We start from the raw sequence: 20,336 nt of genomic DNA on the forward strand, positions 1-20,336 counted from the left end.
TTTTGCTCATTTACTAAGCTCTGGAGCACAATCTTTTTGCCTTTAGTAAATCAACCCCTTTGTGTCAATTGCAACCCAGATGTACCATTATCAAAAACAATTCGTACCGGGGGTTTCAGCACTCTCATGTTTCTTACTGCTTCCCTTTGAGTTGATGTCACAACTGACGTGATAGAAGGTGAACAACAGGTGGTGCTTGTGGTGTAGATGAAGTGGAAGCTCAATTTTTACCTGCAAAAACAAAGAAGTTATATATAACCCCGTAGGCTCTGCTGTCTACTGACCGCTCACATTCCTTATGACAGGTTGCACTCGGTGAGAATCTGCAGCAATTTTCTATATGTAAAATTGCCCTATTTCCTGCTAAATTAGATGCAGACCTGGGCTAGGCCCCTTTCACCGGGGGTGGGCTCCGTTCTGATTAGTAGGGCATCCGCTCAACATATACCCTGCTGATTAGAGCAGGGCGGGCGGATGAGAGGTACGTGTCTGCTCAGTTTATGCAAAGCACACGGACAGAGTCCGCTCTGCTCTACGGGCAGTTGAGTGTAAACTGACTCTGTTGCCCGTTCACACCCAACTACCTCCGATCCTCCTACACGGAGGAGATTGAATCCTCTTTTGTTTGTTTTTAGTGGACTGGATCAGATCAGAGGTTGGCAGATGTAATCGGACACAAGTCCATTTACACTCGCTGGTCCATAGGGGTGAAAGGACTGCCTGATCTGGTCTGCCTGAAAAACTGACAGGTGGACCTGATCAAAATGGTCGTGCGAAAGGGGCCTTAGCTTCTATTTCATTCTGAAATAGAAACTGGTGCAGGTGACACCTATAGACCTGAAACATCTGCTTAGTTAAAGTCAATGTAAACCCTCACATTTACCCAATGAAGGGAACAGCCTCAGATGATACACAGCGATGAAACAAATCTCCCTACATAAGTTTTACAGCTTTCTATATTCTTTAGAATTTTTTCTTCCTGTTCAGCACTGGGAGTGAAGTCTTGGCATACACTGTGGGACAGCTGATTGGAGGAAAGGTACACACTCCCCCACTCCACATAGGCAGAGGAAGGAAGGAATGTGCTGTGGATAGACAAGCTCTCTGCTAATCTATTTATAGCACCCACCTGACGCAAATTTTTGGCTATTTTTATCTCAGTTGTCTGAGAACTTGTCAGAAATGATCATGCTGATAACAAAAGAGCAGAGCAGCAGAAAGACATGAGACTTAGGGCTTTGGAGAGAGATAAGTAAACACTACAGAAATATGTGCTTGGGTCAAATTTTATGAATCAGGTTTATATCCCCTCTAATGTGGCGCACGTCACTCCCAACAGTTGCCTGTGCCATTAAAATGTTGCAGGAAGCTTTGTTACTTCCCCTGATTAAAGTGTTACAGGAACCTTAGGCCGCGTACACACGCGGGGACTGTTCGCTCAACTTTGTCCGTCAAACAGTTTCAGCGAACAGTCCGCTCAAAATTAGCATGGACGGACTTGCCCACACACGACGAACGAACAGTTTGCTGAAACCGTGCGCGATGACGTGAACGGCACGTACGACGGGACGGAAAATACGACGTCCTATACACTGCATTACAACTTTCGGCGTGTAAATCCTTTCTGAGCATGCGCGGAACTTAGTTTGACGAACAAGCCTACACACGAGGGGACTGTTCGCTGAAACCAAGTTTCAGCGGACAGTTTTTCGGAATTTCCGAAAAACTTTGTTCAGCAGACTGTTCGCTGAAACTGTCCGCTGAAAGCCCACACACGGGCGGACTGTCCGCCGAAACACTGTTCAGCGGACAAAGTTGGGCGAACAGTCCCCGCGTGTGTACGCGGCCTTAGTTACTTCCCCTGATAGGGAAAGTTTGTAAAACTTTTAGTTTAATTATTCACCAAACAGGTGTATCCTCCTGGTGAATGTGCTTTAAATGACAGTAAATTATTCACCTGCAGAATATTTGGTAAATGTCACATTCGCTGTTCTGTAAAGTGCAGCTTATATACTTTATGTTCATATGTAAAGCAAAAAAAGATTCAAAATTTTTCCAGAATTGGTAAATAATGGAAATTTTGATTTTTGGAGGAGAGAAGGAACATTAACATAATTGATTTTAGCCATAGAACAGAAGCATATAAAAATGATCTTGTATGTTTGAAAAGTCTACATTCCAAGATGTATACCAAGCACTCTGTATATCCTTCTAAGCATTTTCCCATCACACAAACAAATTGAATAAATAAACAGAATTATTCCTCACCTCATCATAGAACTCCGGGTTTTGATTGTGATGTAGGACAATGGCGTATGCCCTTGTTGTGAATACTGGACCACCAGGCTTTCCATAAATGCACTGCAATCAGGAATATGACAAAACAACATACTGTATGAGTAGACAGTACTAAAGACTGGTCATTCAAATCAAACTGCATACTTATTTTGAGGGCCAGTTTTGATGGCATCAGTTTGAGATGTCTGAAATCATTAGGAATTAACAGGAGCATTTGACCTGAAGTTGACTTCCTTCTGACCTGCGATAACAAGTTCCTGCCTGCACAATAGCCAAAAGTCGGCTACAGCACTGCTTACATTGTCGAGAGGGCGTCCATGTATGTCCTCCATTGATTGCGCTGTCCTTAGGACTCAGCTGATCACAGATCAGGGTAAAGGGTCAATGACAGCAGCCCTTTGCCTACCAGTGCCCATTAGTGCCACTTATCAGTGCCCATCAGTGCCACCTATCAGTGCCGCCTATTAGTGCCCAATGGTGCTACCTATCAGTGCCCATCTGTGCCACCGATCAGTGCCCACCAGTGCCTCCTTATCAGTGTCACCTATCAGAGCTGCCTATCAGTGCCCTTCAGTGCCGCCTATCAGTGCCCTTCAGTGCCGCCTATCAGTGCCCAATGGTGCCACCTATCAGTGCCCACCGGTGCCTCGTTATCAGTGTCACCTATCAGAGCTGCCTATCTGTTCTGCCTACCAGTGCCCATCAGTGCCACTTATATGTGCCCATCAGTGCCCCCTATCGGTGCCTATCAGTGCCACATATCAGTGCAGCCTCCTCAGTGCCCACCAGTGCCGCCAATCAGTGCCCACCAGGGCTACCAATCAGTTCCCACCAGTGCTTCCTCATTGGTCTCACCTAGCAGTGCTGCCTACCAGTGCCCATCAGTACTGCCTGTCAGTGCGGCCTATCAGTGTCACCTATCAGTGCCCAGCAGCACCACCTATCAGTTCCCATCAGTGCCGCCTATCAGTGCAGCCTCATCAGTGCCTCCTTATCAGTGCCCACCAGTACAGCTTATCAGTGCCACCCATCAGTGCCGCCTCATCAGCGCACATCAGTGAAGGAGAAAAATTACCTGTTAGCAAAATTTTATATCAAACTATGAAAATCATTGTTTCAAAATTTGCAGGTTTTTTTTGTTTGTGCCAGTTCTCCCTGATGAACTACATAACCCCCTCCCCCAATTGACAACACATGGGGAAGGTGTTCTGTAATCCAGTAAAGCATTGCTAAGACAAGGCTTACAATACTTGAATACAGAAATTTAGGAGCGCACTGGATTTCTGGCAGGATCAATGGGTATTTTTCTGTAATAGCAACATTTTGTAATGAAATGAATAGCATCTACCACTGATCAAGCACCAATGGCTTTAAAGTAGAATTATAGGCAAAACTTTTTTTTTCCATTTTGGATAGAGCAAGGGAGGATTATAACCTGTCAGATTTTTTTTTTCGCCATCTGTGTCCCATTTCTGATTTCCATTCACTTCCTGTCCCAATAGTCATTCAGGAATCGAGAGGAAATCCCTGTAAAATTAAGGAAGTTACTGGGAGACCCTCAAGTCACCAAAAAAAATGTCTCCTCATGTCCACATTGGAAGATTTCCCCTCTATTACTTTTTTGGAGACCACCTAAAATGTGGGATTTTCTTTTACTTTCACTTTCAATGATAATAGTAAACAGGACAAATAGAGAGGGTGAATCTCCTTAACCTCCCTGGCGGTACGATTATTTCGGATTTTAGGTGCTAAAAGCGGTACCATTATTTTGCATGAAAATTTGGTGTTTTATATTGTAGTCCTGTAATTCTTAGGAATAACTCTCTTAAATCTGTCCAAACCAGAGTCTAGCAGACATCCCGGGTATGATAAAGTTTGAAAAATTAAATCATAAATTATAATATAATAAATAATTATAAATAATTGTACCAAATAATAATATAACAATAATAAAAATTATTCAATAATGTAATCAAATCAAAAACACTGAAATTTGCTCAGTTGCAGAATTGTCACTGTCATTACTTTTCAGTATTTGATGACGGATCTCCCCACAAATCGCTATCCCTCAATTCTGCGAGTGATTCTAATTTATTATCGCTGTTTTCTAGCTGGTCTAAAATCATTTTTGATGTACAGTGACAGTTTTGGTTGCTATGGGCAATCTCCAGTTTCCAGGCATAAAGAACAGTTTTTATTATATAAAACTGCATGCAGGACACTGGGCAGACCACTAGGGACAACGGGGATGTGAAATATTTACATACAGCAATGTAATCTGTAAGATTACATTATACTTTATGTATACTGTTTGTTTCACTTTTTGAATTTGGCGCCGATCTCCGTGCTCGTGCGTCGCAACGCTCGCAGGGCACGGAGATCGGCGGTGTGATGCATCGAGCGAGACACGGCTCGCTCGTACAGCGGGGAGACAACGCTGGATCCGAAGGAGAAGGTAAGTAAACCTCCTCCTGGATCCAGCGACGCTGTCCCGAGTCTGACTCGGGGATACCGCTCTTGGTATAAAAAATCCACCCCGAGTCAGACTCGGGAATACCGTCAGGGGGGTTAAAGAGGAGCTGCACCTAAAAAAAAAATATTAAAAGCCAGCAGCTACTAATATTGCAGCTGCTGACTTTTAATAATATCACACTTACCTGTCCCAGGGTCCAGCGATGTCGGCGGCAGATGACGAGCGATCGCTCGTCTCGCTGCAGCCACCGCCGCCATCCTCTGTCAGGGAATCGGGAAGTGAAGCATGAGGGCTTCACTGCCCGGTTCCCTACTGCGCATGCGCGAGTCACGCTGCGCTTCTCTTATGGTCCCCCGCGGTGTCTCTGGGAACTGTGTGTTTCCCAGAACACAACGGGGGGGCGGAGCGATGCGGGGGTCTGCGGCGGTCTGGCCGGAAGTGGGTGCAGTTACCTGGATTATTCAGGTAACTGCACCCCCTTCCCCCCTGAAAGGTGCCGATTGTGGCACCGGAGGGGGGGGGGGGGGATAATACTAGCGGAACTTCCCCTTTAGGGTGAAGAACCGCTTTAAAGCGGAGTTCCATTTAAAACAAAATAAATAAAAATCAGCAGCTACAAATACTGCAGCTGCTGACTTTTAATAATCGGACACTCACCTGTCCCAGGATCCAGCGATGCAATGGAACAATTCCCCGCTTGTCTCCGCCTCCTCTCTGCGGTGCCGACATTGGCTCACCGTGACTAGCCAGGCAATCATCTGGGACCTGTGACGTGTCCCATATGATTGCCAAGAGTGAGGGGGGGAGGTGATCTCCCTTCTGGTGCCGCGGTGCACCGGGAGGAAGTGGGAGCCGCGACACTCTATAAAGAGGGTATCCGCTCCCCCCCTCCAAAAAAAATGACATGCCAAATATGGCATGTCAGGGGGTCACCTTCCCTTAAAGCAGAAGTTCAATTTTTGGGTGGAACTCCGCTTTAACAGAGACACAGACAGCAAAAAAATCTAGCAGGAGTTTTATAGTTTTATTCCTTCTCCACTATCCAAAACAAAAAAAAGTTTTGCCTTTAGTTATACTTTAAGTTTCAGTACTATATGTGTATAAAAGATAGTAATAAAAGGCACCTTTAGTGCTTGTGCATCAGGCTCATCCAAATCTCGGCATTCGATCATGACTGCAATATTCCTAGCCTGAAGGGAAATAAATTATTAAAAAAATGATTTTATGAATGAATAGGAAATATTGCTTCCCAATATTATCATCCCAATCCATAGGTGTTTGTTTACCTTGGCAAACGTTTTCTGATTATCGTACTTTAAGAGCAGAGGGTAGACATAGAAATGGTTTCGGTAGGTAGTGAACGGGTAGCAATATTTTGTGACTTCCGGCACAAATTCCTCCACTTCCACAGCAACCCTCTGATCTTCTTTGTTGTACGGCCTGACCGGAATATAGGAAGAAGTGACGCAATCTGACAGAGGAAACATAATGACATAATCAGTTCATAGGGATCAATTCAAAACAATCAATCTGGCCGTTTTCATTTATCTGAGATACAGGGGTTGATTTACTAAAGGCAAATAGGCTGTGCACTTTGCAAAGTGCAGTTGCCCAGAGCTTAGTAAATAAGCAGAATATCTGCTGACTTCCATCATCCAATCATGTGCTAGCAAAAATGCTGTTTTTTTTATTTTCCTTGCATGTGATTGGGTATTCTCTGAAAAGTGAAGCTTTCCCTCATTGACTAAGCTCTGGAGCAACTGCACTTGCAGAGTGCACAGCATATTTGCCTTTGGTAAATCAACCCCACAAGGTCTGTTGTTTTGCAGAACACAGTATCAGGAGTGGGATGCCCACATTTGTGAACACTACACATTCAACACCTCAGTCCTCCAAAGAGAGGGGGCAAAAGCCACTCACAACAAAAGCCAAGGTTAGGATCACTTGTTGCCCGCCTAACTGGGAATATACGTCATGACCTTGACGTTAAATGCCGGAATTTATGGCTGCAGTTAGATGCCATAACCCCGGTATAATTTTTCCCTTCGGCAGCCGGCTTTCTGATAAAAGTGATCCCAGCGATAAAAGTGATCCCCTTTCACACCACACCGCCCATAGCGTTGAGCGGTAAAACGCTGCTATCAGTAGAGTGCATTTCCGGCAGATCAACAGGTATTTTTTTGTGTTTCCGTGGTCTTTACCGCTTGTTGATCCAAGCACTGCGACGTACCCAAACATCTCTCTGTACTTACTGGCTTACTTACTGGCTTGGCAGCACACTCGCGTGCTACCCTTGCTGACCCATGCTATGATTGGACACAGCACGAGTTTGGCAGCAGATTTCAAGGAATGATTTCAGCTTAAACCTGCTGATGGGCTGTGCCCAATCACAGTACAAAGTTCTGTCTTTACAAACACACAGAACTCTATGTACACATAATAGCGATCTGGCTGTTTCTACTCCCTGAAAGCAGGGAGAAAAAACAACCAGTTAAGTAAGTAAAAGCAGCACACATTACACAAGTTAGGCACAGAATTAACTTCTCGATTGCACCTTGATGGTAGCCTCTTTCCAGTCAGTGTCATTAGCACATATACAGTGTTATCACTGATCATTGTATTAGTGTCACTAGCAAAGTCAGTGTAAATTAGTGACCCACCGAGCCAGTGTCTGTTAGTGCCACATTACCCATCACACTATCACAGTCATACTATAAGTCGCTGATCACTGCCATCACCAGTATAGCATCTATAGCTGTGTCAAGTGGTTAAAGGTATATATGATGGAGAAATGTGCATGCAATGCAAAGAGATACTATATATTTTTTTTTCACTGAAACACACTTTAGTTTTCTATGGATGGGGAGAAGTAATCATTTAGAGGAGGCAGAGACTTTACAAAATGTTAGATAATCTCTTGAATTTTTTCAGCTTGCTACACAGGGGGCTGAATATCTGGCAGACATAAACCAGCTGACATTTGGCCAGTGTGTACAGCAGCCCGTCTGCCTAATGTCTGGCTTCTGTCGAACTGGCATGCTGAAAAACCAGCAGCCGGCTGGCATCCGATCAGTGTTGGCAGCCAATGGCTGCGAGTGCTGACCGGTGTTTTCTGGTGGGGGGAGGGGGGGTCAGAAGACCATAGTTTAGGGGAGAGATCGTTGTACTAGCATTGTTAATACAACAAGCTCCTCGCAACCGCCTACTTTTTTATTCGCTCAGCCTACTTCGTTGAATGAAAAAAAAAAAACTACCTGTGTGTACAGGATTTAGACATTCTCCTTAATGCCTAAAATGGAATAGCTACACAGCCTGTTTAAGATAACCATTGTCTGATTCTTTAACCTCCTGAAGTCTGGGCATATATTCCAGACTTATCCTTATGCTTTAAGGTTACGGCGACCACTCCTAAAAGGGGTGAATGATCCATCATTGGTCATTTTATGTATATGACCGTGTACCAGTGGTCAACTTGTTTTCCCATTCCCCTCTTTCCCTAATGTTTTTGTCATATATTCCAGCGATCTACTGTGCTCTTCATTGCATGCTGAAAGAAAATGATACATCTTCCCTGCAATAGGAGGGCAGCTAGTAGGCCAAAGCAGTACCTCACATACTTACAAACTATGGAGTCTATTTGTAAATGTTTTCACCCAAAATGTATATAATCTCACTCCAAATACACACATTTTCAAATGAAATCCCATTAAATGTGTGTGAATCTTGGGTGGATTTAATAACAGGGCCCAATACATCTGCTCTCAGCCCATTCGATACTTCATTATAACAGCAAAGTATACTGTATATAATGAAGAGCTTGGAGGCTCCAATCAGAACAGAGAGCTACAGTCATGTCTTATGTGTCAAACCAGGGAATGCTACCATTGCCTAATAATAAATGGATGCGTTTTTAATTTGTTCAGAAATCTCATCTACGATATGCTTTGAAAGCTTGTGGCTGTTTAATCAATTTCACCCTGATGTCATTTCATCTGGCAGAGGACTCGCCCACCTCATCATATTCTGCTTGATTAAAAACGAAACAGCTCCTGATGACTTATCTTTAATTTGAAGTACATTTGCTTCTGGATCTCATGTGACATAATGAAACCCCAAAAGCCTTTGTCAATAAAGAGTGCAAGGAGAAAAGTGTTCTGACCCGCAGCAACCAATAAGAATTCATGATACTAAAGGCAGAGCACTACAAAATGGACTCTGATTGGTTGCTATGTGTACTGGACAGTTCTTGGAATTATTGAATAGGCTCTCATTCACTCACATATTGTTTTTGCTCTTTTTATGCTTAAATGTACAAATAACAGATCATACAGTATGTAGAAAAATAAATTTCCCCATTTGAACACTCAGAACATGTATAAGTACTTGTTCCTGGAATAGTAATATGTTATCCCTAGAGAGGAGGCAGATTTATTTTAACATTTTTTTGCGTTCCACTGTGATTGGCAGAGTAATCTCTACATAGGAAGAAACATGGGAATTCCAGGAACTTTAATAGAGGTCAGCAAAAACTATGTCTGCTGTATGGGAAAAAAATTTTTTACTCTACTTTAATAACACACAGTGGATGTATTCCTCTTTATAAGCAGTGACCACCACACACAGCAGAAACCCTACTAAACAACATGAAGTGGGGGAGTCTACACGACATTATTGGAAAGTATTAAAGACACACTCACACTGCGGTATTTTCCATTTTGTTTGTTTTTTACTCTCAAGTACTTACTGGAAAAGTCTAGAGGAACACGGTCTATAGAAACATCCAGGTGTCCAGGAATCACTTGTAGCTTGGTCTTTTCTGGTCTGCAACAGACAAGGGATAAATATCACTGTGAGTATTTGTAATGTTTGGTGTTTGATCTCAGAATTGAATGATCAAATTATTATTATTATTATACAGGTTTTATATAGCGCCAACAGTTTATTCAGCACTTTACAACATGAGGGCAGACATTACAGTTACATTACAATTTGGTACAAGAGGAATCTAAAATTGCCTGCTCTTGTTTATTATAAAGCAGACCTTCACACATTTGATGCTGTAGCACTGTACTCTCCCCTCGCTCAGTAATCAAAACTGAATTTTTTTTACTCCGGCCTGCCTCCTGGGATATGTATGTCACATATCTTCGACAGTTTCAAGAGCATTGACACATAGGGGCCAGGGAGTAGAGCTGGAGCGCATTAGTCTGGGACCAGCTGCCCACACCCAATTTACCTTTCCTTCAACAGTCCCTGTTCCTCACTGGTGCCAGCATCTCCTGCTGATTGCCAGTTGTCAGCCACATTTACTGGCCGGTGCAGGATGACATCATTCCTAAGAATTCGCAGAAGTCAGATGCCCTGACACACAGGGACTGTGTCAACACTGTATGCTGAGCTGTGCATGTGCAGCTTAGCTTACATGATGGTGAAGACAGTGAGCAGGCAGGTGTCTTTTATTGCAGAAGAGACACTGAATACCTCCACTGCAATAAAGATCCTGCCTGCTTGCAGCATGTGACAGTGGAACTTTAGCTACGATTTAAGTTAATGGGGTTGTAAAGGTTTGTTTTTTATTTTCTAAATAGGTTTCTTTAACCCCCCTGATGGTATTCCCGGGTCTGGCTCGGGGTGGAATTTTCATACCAAAAGCGGTATCCCGAGCCAGACTCGGGACTGCATCGCTGGATCCAGGAGGAGGATTACTTACCTTCTCCCTCGGATCCAGCATTGTCTCCCCGCTGTACGAGCGAGCCGTGTCTCGCTCGATGCATCACATCGCCGATCTCCGTGCCCTGCGAGCGTTGCGACGCACGGGGACGGAGATCGGCGCCAAATTCAAAAAGTGAAACACACAGTATACATACAGTATAATGTAATCTTACAGATTACATTGCTGTATGTAAATATTTCACATCCCCGTTGTCCCTAGTGGTCAGTCCAGTGCCCTGCATGCAGTTTTATATAATAAAAACTGTTCTTTATGCCTGGAAACTGGAGATTGTCCATAGCAACCAAAACTGTCCTTTTACATCAAAAATGGTTTTAGACCAGCTAGAAAACAGCGATAATAAATTGGAATCACTCGCAGAATTGAGCGATAATGATTTGTGGGGAGATCCGTCATCAAATACTGAAAAGTAATGACAGTGACAATTCTGCAACTGAGCAAATTTCAGTGTTTTTGATGTGATTACATTATTGAATAATTTTTATTATTGTTATCTTATTATTTGGTACAATTATTTATAATTATTTATTATATTATAATTTATGATTTCATTTTTCAAACTTTATCATACCCGGGATGTCTGCTAGACTCTGATTTGGACAGATTTAAGTGAGTTATTCCTAAGAATTGCAGGACTACAATATAAAACTCCAAATTTTCATGCAAAATAATGGTACCGCTTTTAGCACCTAAAATCCGAAATAATCGTACCGCCAGGGAGGTTAAGCTAGTGCATTGTTGGTTCACTTACCCTTTCCTTTGATTTCCCTTCTAAATGTTTTTTTTCTTTGTCTGAATTTCTCACTTCCTGTTTCTCCTCAGTAAACTTCACACCATTATCCGAGCGGTGTTTAGTCAGCCAGAACAGCTTACTGAGGAGGAACAGGAAGTGCGAAACTCAGGCAAAGAAAACAAGAAAAAAACATTTAGAAGGGAAATCGAAGGAAAAGGTAAGTGAACCAACAATGCACTAGCTTAAAGGAACCTTTTTAGAAAATAAAAAACCAACCTTTACAACCCCTTTAATTTGTGATAAACCTAAGGAAACTGAATTGATAAGTGTTTTAGGTCTCTCAACATAGTACAAGTGAAATCGCACAATTAAAGAGAATGGACAAATACCATTTACTAATAACAGATGGCAGGTTACAGAAAATAGCAGCCTTAGTTCTCACTCTCAGGGTCAGACTATCTCAGCAATGGGACAGCAATCGTATTTGCACTACTTTCACCAACAAGTGAGTATCATGGCGAGTCTGTGCTTGGAAGAAATTGTGCAAGGACAGGCAGCTACCGGTATCTAACCACCCATTCATTGGGGAGATATCTGCCCAACTGAAGACAGCCCAAGAAGAACCGTGGCCAGTCATTTAAGAAGTTGAAATAAACAGATGTTTTAGGCCAGACAAGCACATACTTCCTGAATTCAGCCAGCAGCTTTAGCAGGTCGTCGATGGAAAGTTTGCTGCTATCCTGTTTGTAAAGAGGAGAAAATTTCCCTTCGATGTCCAGCGTCCCCTGAGTGTCTTTGAATACTGGCCTTAAAAAGTAAAACACACAATTATTTACACTCAAAAGAAAACCATTATTGGTTTAATAGATCATTTTATTACATTTTTTAATACTTTTTGGTCACCTTGTGGTCACTTTTTGCAGACCATGGCACAACAATTTAGCAAACTCCAGAGTGCTTTGAAGGTCATATGGCAGGTCATATGGAGGTGGCGGACATAAAAGGTAAGTTTTATGCTTCAGATTACTGAAATATTTTGCAGTAATCAGATTGTGGCCGCATGTCCGAACAACTTCTGATGTCCAGGAGCAATTATTCAGTGCTGTAAATCAGTCAATGACATTTCACAGAATGAAAGAATGATTACCTTGCAGCCCAGGCAAATGGCATCCTGTAATGACCAAGGCGACTGCATACTTGCTTAGCTATTTTGTGCACTTTCTGTGCTGTCTGAGGAAAAAAAAAAATATATATATATATATATATATTATATATAGATAGATAGATAGATATAGATATAAATGCATGATACACAAATAGTCAAATATTTTAAACAGTGTTCAATGCTGCGAGTTTCTTCATATGCTGATGAGGACCAAATTTAAATAAGCATATATAAAAATTGGCATGCGATGGAGACCTTTTTATTTTGCAATCAGTGTCCACACTGGCGGGATTAGATGCAAGGAGCTAAACGCCCAGTGTGCACGTGGCCTAAGTCTGATGTCATGTACACACGACCAAACTTTCCGGCAGAAAAGGTCAGACGGAATCATTTCATCTGATATTACGATCATGTGTGGGCTTCATCTGGCTTTTTTCTTCAAAAATTCAGACGGACCTAGAAATAGATCTGTCCAACGGAATCAATTTCTATTGGGAAAACCGTTCGTCTGTATGCTGGTCCGATGGACCAAATACGACGCAAGGGCAGCTATTGGCTACTGGCTACTGAACTTCCTTTTCTAGTCCAGTCGTACGTCATCACGTTCAAAACAAGTCCGTTCCATTGGAAGTCAATCAAAAGTCAGTCAGAACTCCGTCGGAAAGACCATCGGACCTTTTCTGTCGGAAAGTCGTGTCATGTGTATGCGGCATAAGGGTGACATGAAATGCAGACTATTCTATAGAAATTACATAATTAACATTTGCCTTGTCATATTGCTCCTATCCAAAGCAAAGATGTAATTACTTTTCAAATACAAGAATATGATTTTGTAAATAAGATTTTCATGTATACACTTACTAACCCTCTGATATAAGGCCTACACTTCAGGTATAGGTGTCCTTTATTTATATACATAACTTTCATTTTCCCAGAATAGCTACAAAGGAAATGTTTGCTTAAACAGGAAGATATTCATTCGATGCAAAGGAAGTCATTGAATAACAGCAAGGAAGGAAGTCATCAGTATAAGACTCTATTCATAAACCATGAAGTGAAATAATGAATTCACTTGCTAAGAAATCATAGGCTTTCTGGAAAAATCTGCATTTCACAATACCTTAGTGGGGTCAGAATTTTTGATGTACGGCTCTGCACAATGTGTGATGTTCCCTTGTAATACTTTTTCCACACGCGCTACCAGGAAAATCTCAGGATGTGGATTTGTTACTGAAAATATTCCCTATGACCAAGAAAAAGAAAAAAATGAGTCGAAATGTGGCATCTCCTCTCCACTAAACAGCAGTGTTATAATAAATTGTATTTATACTGTATAGTGACTACAGTCCACTGAATATCTGATTTTACTAGACAAAAAAGAAAAAGAAACTGTGCTAAGGTGAATCGCAAATTAAATATTAATTGGCCTCAAAGGACCAAGTTCAGCTGCGGCTTCACTGTATCACATAACTACAGAAATCAAACTAGAAAAAATAAATAAACTGCGCTAAACCATACGTATATCAAGGCTAGGGCCTACCATGCATATACTTCACAAACAATGTGACAAAAATTGTGAACTTTATCTTACCCCTAACATATGGGTAATAAAAAAATCAAACTTAATCATAAAACAGTGATCTAACAAAAAAACTGTGCAATAAACACCCAGTGTATTAGTTGAAAAGTCTATATAAAATGAAAAAAAATCTGAAAAAAGTCCTTTCAAAAATTAAAGCGGAGCTCCAACCTAAAGTGGAGCTTCCGCTCATTGGAACCCCCCCCCCCTCCGGCGCCACAATTGGCACCTTTCGGGGGGTGGGGGGTGCAGGTACCTGTACAGTACAGGTATCTGCACCCACTTCCGGCATAGATATCTGCAGAATCTAAGCCCCCTTCCGCAGAATCTACGCCCCTTTCCGCAGGTCCCTCGCTGTCTGCTGGGAAACGCATGGATCCCAGAGACAGCGGGGACCATCCTTATTGCGCAGCGCGACTCGCGCATGCGCAGTAGGGAACCGGGAAATGAAGCCGCAAGGCTTCCACTTCCTGATTCCCATAGCCAAGTTGGCGGCAGCAGCACCCGAGAGACGATCGTGAGATCGGCTTCGGGTGCCGACATCGCGGGCGCGCTGGGCGGGTAAGTGTCCTTATTTTAAAAGTCAGCAGCTGCAGTATTTGTAGCTGCTGGCTTTTAAAAAATAAAAATAAATGGTGGAACTCCCTCTTTAAATGCAGGTGAAGGGATGAAGTCCTCCTACAAGTGAATAGTGCTTGATCCACCACAGTATATCTAGATTTACTTCTTACCACAAATTCATGACCCCCCACTACAAAGGGTCACAGAAGGCATGTAGATATATAGTTATCTCCTACTCCAAAAGGATCCTTGTTGCTCTCCTCACACCACTGCTTTCATACATAGGCTACTGGATACACTTCCACAGAGCATCTCCCATGTATTTAGAGGGGCTCAAGGGTATACACCAATAACACGGAAGAGAGATGAAGCTTCAATAGTATAAAACCCTTTATTAATAAAATCCAAAATAATTAAATACACTTACAGTATACAAGAAAAACGTCAGCCTTAAGTCCGCTGCGCCGGCCGGACGCACGCGGATGACCTGGATGATGCAATTTTTTGCGAAACGCGTAGGGATGAGCGACGCGCTGACGTTACCTCGTGTGAAAGAGCATATATCCAGGAAGGACGGATTCGTCCGTGTGCGTCCGGCTGGTGCAGTGGACTTAAGGCTAACGTTTTTCTTGTATACTGTAAGTGTATTTCATCATTTTGGATTTTATTAATAAAGGGTTTTATACTATTGGAGCTTCATCTCTCTTCCGTGTTATTGGCGTATACCCTTGAGCCCCTCTAAATACACGGGAGATGCTCTGTGGAAGTGTATCCAGTAGCCTATGTATGAAAGCAGTGGTGTGAGGAGAGCAACAAGGATCCTTTTGGAGTGGGAGATAACTATATATCTACACGCCTTCTGTGACCCTCTGTAGTGGGGGGTCATGAATTCGTGGCAAGAAGTAAATCTATATATACGGTGGTGGATCAAGCACTATTCACTTGTAGGAGGACTTCATCCCTTCATCTGCATTTAATTTTTGAAAGGACTTTTTTCTGAATTTTTTTCATTTTATATAGACTTTTCAAGTAATACACTGGGTGTTTATTGCACAGTTTTTTTTTGTTAGATCACTGTTTTATGATTAAGTTTGATTTTTTTATTACCCATATGTTTAGGGGTAAGATAAAGTTCACAATTTTTATCTGATTTTACTGCCATCAAAAATTTAACAGGGAATAAAAGAAGTGTGCAAAGTACAGTAATCTCCTTGATCTGCTTCAGTAAATTCTAATCTGATTGGTGTCAAAGATGGCTATATTCAATTAGTTTAGTAAGGCTAGCCATACTATTAAAAATGTCAAAAACCAATAGATTTCCCCAGCCACACATGGATGGAATCTACCCTGCCCGCTATTGTATTCTGACAGCCACTGCTTCCGCAGCTGTCAAAATACTGATTGCATCTGATTGGCTGCAGTCACTGTTCCACACAGCTACTTGGATTTTTAGATCAAAGTTTGTTGTGCCAGTTGGTGCCAGAAAGGCCACCTATAGCTCACATTTCACCAAGAATCAACTAAAATTAGAGCTGTGTATGGCCAGCATAATTTTTTGATTGAATATAATGTGGAAATGAAAATATAAAGATATAAAAAAAAATAAAGAAGTCACAAAACCTAATCCACTTATAAAACTGAACTATTTGATTTTTGTCTTGCAGCAGCAACTCAGTTCCTTTTTTTAGTGTTTGCCTATTTACAGCTCCAGACATCTCACTGACACCATCCTCCCTTTATCTGTTGGACATACAGGGGCTCTTTTCATGCAAAGGCCCTGATTTATCAAGCCACTAAATCATTATAATTCATTTGTACAGACACTGTATACAACTCCCAGAATATGGCCATATTTTACATTATGTGCCCTAATACACCCGCATGTACACGTGTGAGCCCCAATACTGCCGGCTTCTTACAGCTTCTATTCATAAAACGTGTTGCTGTAAAGGCTTAAAAGATGTTCTCTGGAGGTTACCCGGCTTTACCTGTAGATTCTCAAAACTTTTCATAGTAACATTAGAATTCTCATCAGTACATTGGATGAGATGACGAATGTCGCTCCAAAGTATTTCAAAGTAACATTTGCTTTTTACTTTAAATTTTATGACTTGACTTTCCTGAACGAAAACCACATTCACAGTTAGAAGTTAGTTTCCCCCGAGAAAGAATTTCCATCCCGCTCCTGTGAATGTTCTCATCATTGTGGTCAAAAACGGTTTCATCATCAGACAAATATTCTCATAATTAAATATTTCAATCAAACTTCTACTGGTGTATGGCCAGCTTTAGAATGTCATTTGTAGCCTTCCTAAAATCTTTTTAAAAAAATGTGCCCATCTAAAGCTGGCCATACAGTATACCAGGGGTCCCCAACACCCGGTGCCAGTCTTTATAGTGCAGTCCCCTTTACATTACAGTGCCCCTTTACATCACAACGCCCCTTTACATCACAACGCCCCTTTACATCACAACTCCCCTTTTCATTACAGTGTCGGGGCACTGTGGTGTAAAGGGGCGCTGTGGTGTAAAGGGGCGCTGTGATGTAAAGGGGTGCTGTAATATAAAGTGGCGCTGTGATGTAAAGGGGTGCTGTAATATAAAGTGGCGCTGTGATGTAAAGGGGCACTCTTATTTAAAGGGGTGCTGTAATATAAAGGGGCACTGTGATGTAAAGGGGCACTGTGATGTAAAGGGGAACTGAGGACATTGATATAAAGGGGGGACTGTCCTGTAAAGGGGAGGTTTGTGGTGTGAAGAGAGGCTGAGAACAGACTGTGAATATCCCATCCTCTGACCCGTCCACCAAACACAAACCCCTCCCCCAGTCCCTGGGGAGCTGCCATGAAACTGGTCCCTTGTGCCAAAGAGGTTGGGGACCACTGATTTAGGGCATTCTAATGCATGCTAAAATGACAAGTAATAATACTGACAGGATACTTTAGTATGTATTTTTGGAAAAAAAAAAAAAATGTATTCAATTTATAAAGCATACAAATAACAACAGGCCACTCTTGCGGCCGACACCCACCGGCTATAACACAGTTGCCAGTGGACATTTACATACAAAACAAAAAAAACAAAGATTAAGCATAGAGTTAACCCTCCCCTCCCCCCCCCCACCCCAAAACAATAAAACTTTTAAACTTTTGCCTAGATATATACCATTCAAGTTGGCCTCGACTGGAGGAAGGCACTAGGTGACACCCCACCTGTGTTGTCCGACATTTGGGCCGTGATGCTAAATGCAGTCCAAAGTATCCCCCCCCCCAGCATCAAGAATTTTATATGAAGAAATAACTCGTCCCCACTACAAAAGTGACCAGTTATCCTAATGCAGAATTATCAATATTTTTCCCGTATGCCAGTCATAGACATCCCCCGTTGTGGCCTAGTACACCAATATCAATAGTCATAGATTTTCTGTAATTAGGCTGATACCGTGTCCACCGATGCCATCCAACCCCTCCCCCCCCCCCCAACCCCTTATCAAATTTGGTCACTTACTCAAGTAGGTGGCTTTGTAAAATGGTACTGCCTTGTTAACCAATGCTTTCCAGGATTCCAAGGTTGGGGCTGAGGAGCTTTTCCAGGAGAGAATAATTCGCTTTTTGGCATAAAACAGCAATAGGGTAAGAAGAGTTCTAATAGCCCTGGTAGTAGCCAGGGGTTCCACCAGATGTAGTAAAGCATACCTCAACCATCATGGGAATCGAAATAGAGGTGACCGACCTTATGCAGCTTGCTACAGCTTGCCAATATGCTTTGACCTGTAGGCATTCCCAAAAGATATGCATAAAATTTGCTAGTGGTGAGGAGCACCTCCAGCAAGAGGATTGCTGATTCCCAAACATTCTAGCAAGTCTAGCTGGGGTCAGATAGATCCTGTGCAGGAATTTATAGTGAATTAGTCTGTCGCTAGTAGAGACCAGGGTCTAAATTGCAATTCCCCATATATCGCCCCAGTCATCTCTGTCTAACCCCGAGGTTGCAGCTTCCCACGCCTGTCTGCAGGGTACCAAAAGTTTTGTCGTCTCCTGAAAGAGGTCTTTGTATAGGCTGGAAACCGGTTTAGTTAAAGAGTCACTACAAGTCAGCAGTCCTAGCTCACTGGGCTCAAGGTTAAGAGGTCTTCTGCCAAACTGGGATTGAAAGGCATGCCTTAATTGAATGTATCGAAAAAAATGCGTATTTGGTAGTTCATAACGTGATTTCAAAACATCAAAGGACATTAGGGTACCATTTGCTACAATGTGATTTAGTGTCTTAATTACGTATTTCGTCCACACTATCGGGTCTGGGTAATCAAAGAAGTGAGTTAGATTGGGATTCCTCCACAAGGGGAGGTTTGGAGAAAATGTATCATGACTAGAAGGCCGGAGCCCCTGAGTCACAGACCATGCCCTAATCACTGAGCGCATGGAGGGCGTCAGAGGGTAGGGGGCCCTTACACCCCTATATACCAAGTGGGATAGCGCTTCATATGAACCCACACATGCTGCCTCCAATGACACTGCAGCATCATTCGAAGGTGTGGTCAACCAGCGGTGCACCACCGCTGATTGGCCAGCTAAAAAATATTTATGGAAATTGGGTACTGCTAGGCCTCCCCCCCCCCCCCCCCCCACAGTTGCTGTAAGATGGTCAGTTTAATGCGGGGGATTCCTCCCTGCCACAGAATTTTTTAGAGATGGTGTCTAGTAATGGGGAAACACTTTAGTATGCATTTAGTGTAAATATAATTTTAAAGATTGCTTTCAATATTTTTAAAACTGCACCTTTCATTAACCAGTTGAGGACACTAGATGTTCTACATACACCCAAAAAAATGAAAACCATCATCCTCATAGTGCGCAGGAAGTGTCTTGCATGGCCAGTCCTTCTGCACGTTCCTACCTCCCATTTATCTGCAATTCTCAGCTCTGAAAATAAGCCGGGTAATATGCAGTGTACTTACAGCAGCTCCATCAGTTACAGTTGTCAAAAAACCCTGACTCAGTGTTTATTAACACAGTTCAGTTACTGGGTTATCCCTAAAATAAGAACTACCCCAAAAATAAGCCCTACTGTGATTTTAAGGGGGAGCTACAATATAAGCCCTACCCCGAAAACAAGCCCTAGTTTAAAGTGGTTGTAAAAGCCTAAAATGCACAGTATTACAGTATTATATAATGTATACTGTGTATGTTTCTGTAGTCTATTGATGATAAATACCTTTGTTACAGCACCACACGGCACTCAGCTGATCCTCCGCTGCTCTCCTTCTCCTCTCCCCGCTGCCAGAGGGGGATCTTGCCCCCCTCTGCAGTGCTCGGAGTGGGGAAGACAGCTCAGACGGGCCATGGAAGCGCCGAGCAGCGCTCAGCTGATCCCCCGCTGCTCTCCTCTCTGCCAGCTGTCAGCCAGGATTCTTGGCCCCGCCTATCACTGCAGTGCTCATAGCAGGAAGGCCAAACAGGCGGGTCATGGAAGCACCGAGTGGCGCTATAAAAAGGTATTTATCACAAATAGATTACAGAAATTACAGTGCATTTTAGGATTTTACAAGCACTTTTACTCAATTCCATGGGGGATTCCTGACAGGCAGGAAGGGAGATGGAGAGAGAAGACAGCACATGACAAGCCCTACCCCGAAAATAAGCTCTACTGGGTGTTTTGTTGCCAAAATTAATATAAGACCCGGGCTTGTTTTTGCCGAAACATGGTACCAAATGAAGAGATACAAAGTAATATTGTTACTTTTGTATCTTCTCTATTTCATTCATCTGCAGATCAAAGGAATAAACTAATCTTTGC

General features: G+C 42.6%; 1 protein-coding gene across 2 annotated transcripts in view; it reads right to left on the reverse strand.

The window, feature by feature from the left end:
• The window catches only part of DOCK11 (dedicator of cytokinesis 11), a 551,771-nt gene that overhangs the window by 406,395 nt on the left and 125,040 nt on the right, over positions 1–20,336 (reverse strand). For both annotated transcript variants that reach the window (XM_077493986.1, XM_077493985.1), the window contains exons 13-20: positions 13,521–13,643; positions 12,383–12,465; positions 11,920–12,042; positions 9,516–9,592; positions 6,058–6,242; positions 5,896–5,961; positions 2,269–2,361; positions 108–231 (exon numbers count right to left, since the gene is read on the reverse strand). In XM_077493986.1, coding sequence (XP_077350112.1) covers positions 108–231; positions 2,269–2,361; positions 5,896–5,961; positions 6,058–6,242; positions 9,516–9,592; positions 11,920–12,042; positions 12,383–12,465; positions 13,521–13,643 — 874 coding nt within the window. The remainder of the gene's footprint in view (positions 1–107; positions 232–2,268; positions 2,362–5,895; positions 5,962–6,057; positions 6,243–9,515; positions 9,593–11,919; positions 12,043–12,382; positions 12,466–13,520; positions 13,644–20,336) is intronic.

Source organism: Lithobates pipiens, unplaced genomic scaffold, assembly GCF_037356315.1.
Source record: "Lithobates pipiens isolate NorthernLeopardFrog02 unplaced genomic scaffold, aLitPip1_a1.2 Scaffold_1, whole genome shotgun sequence".
In the NCBI taxonomy this organism is placed as follows: domain Eukaryota; kingdom Metazoa; phylum Chordata; class Amphibia; order Anura; family Ranidae; genus Lithobates; species Lithobates pipiens.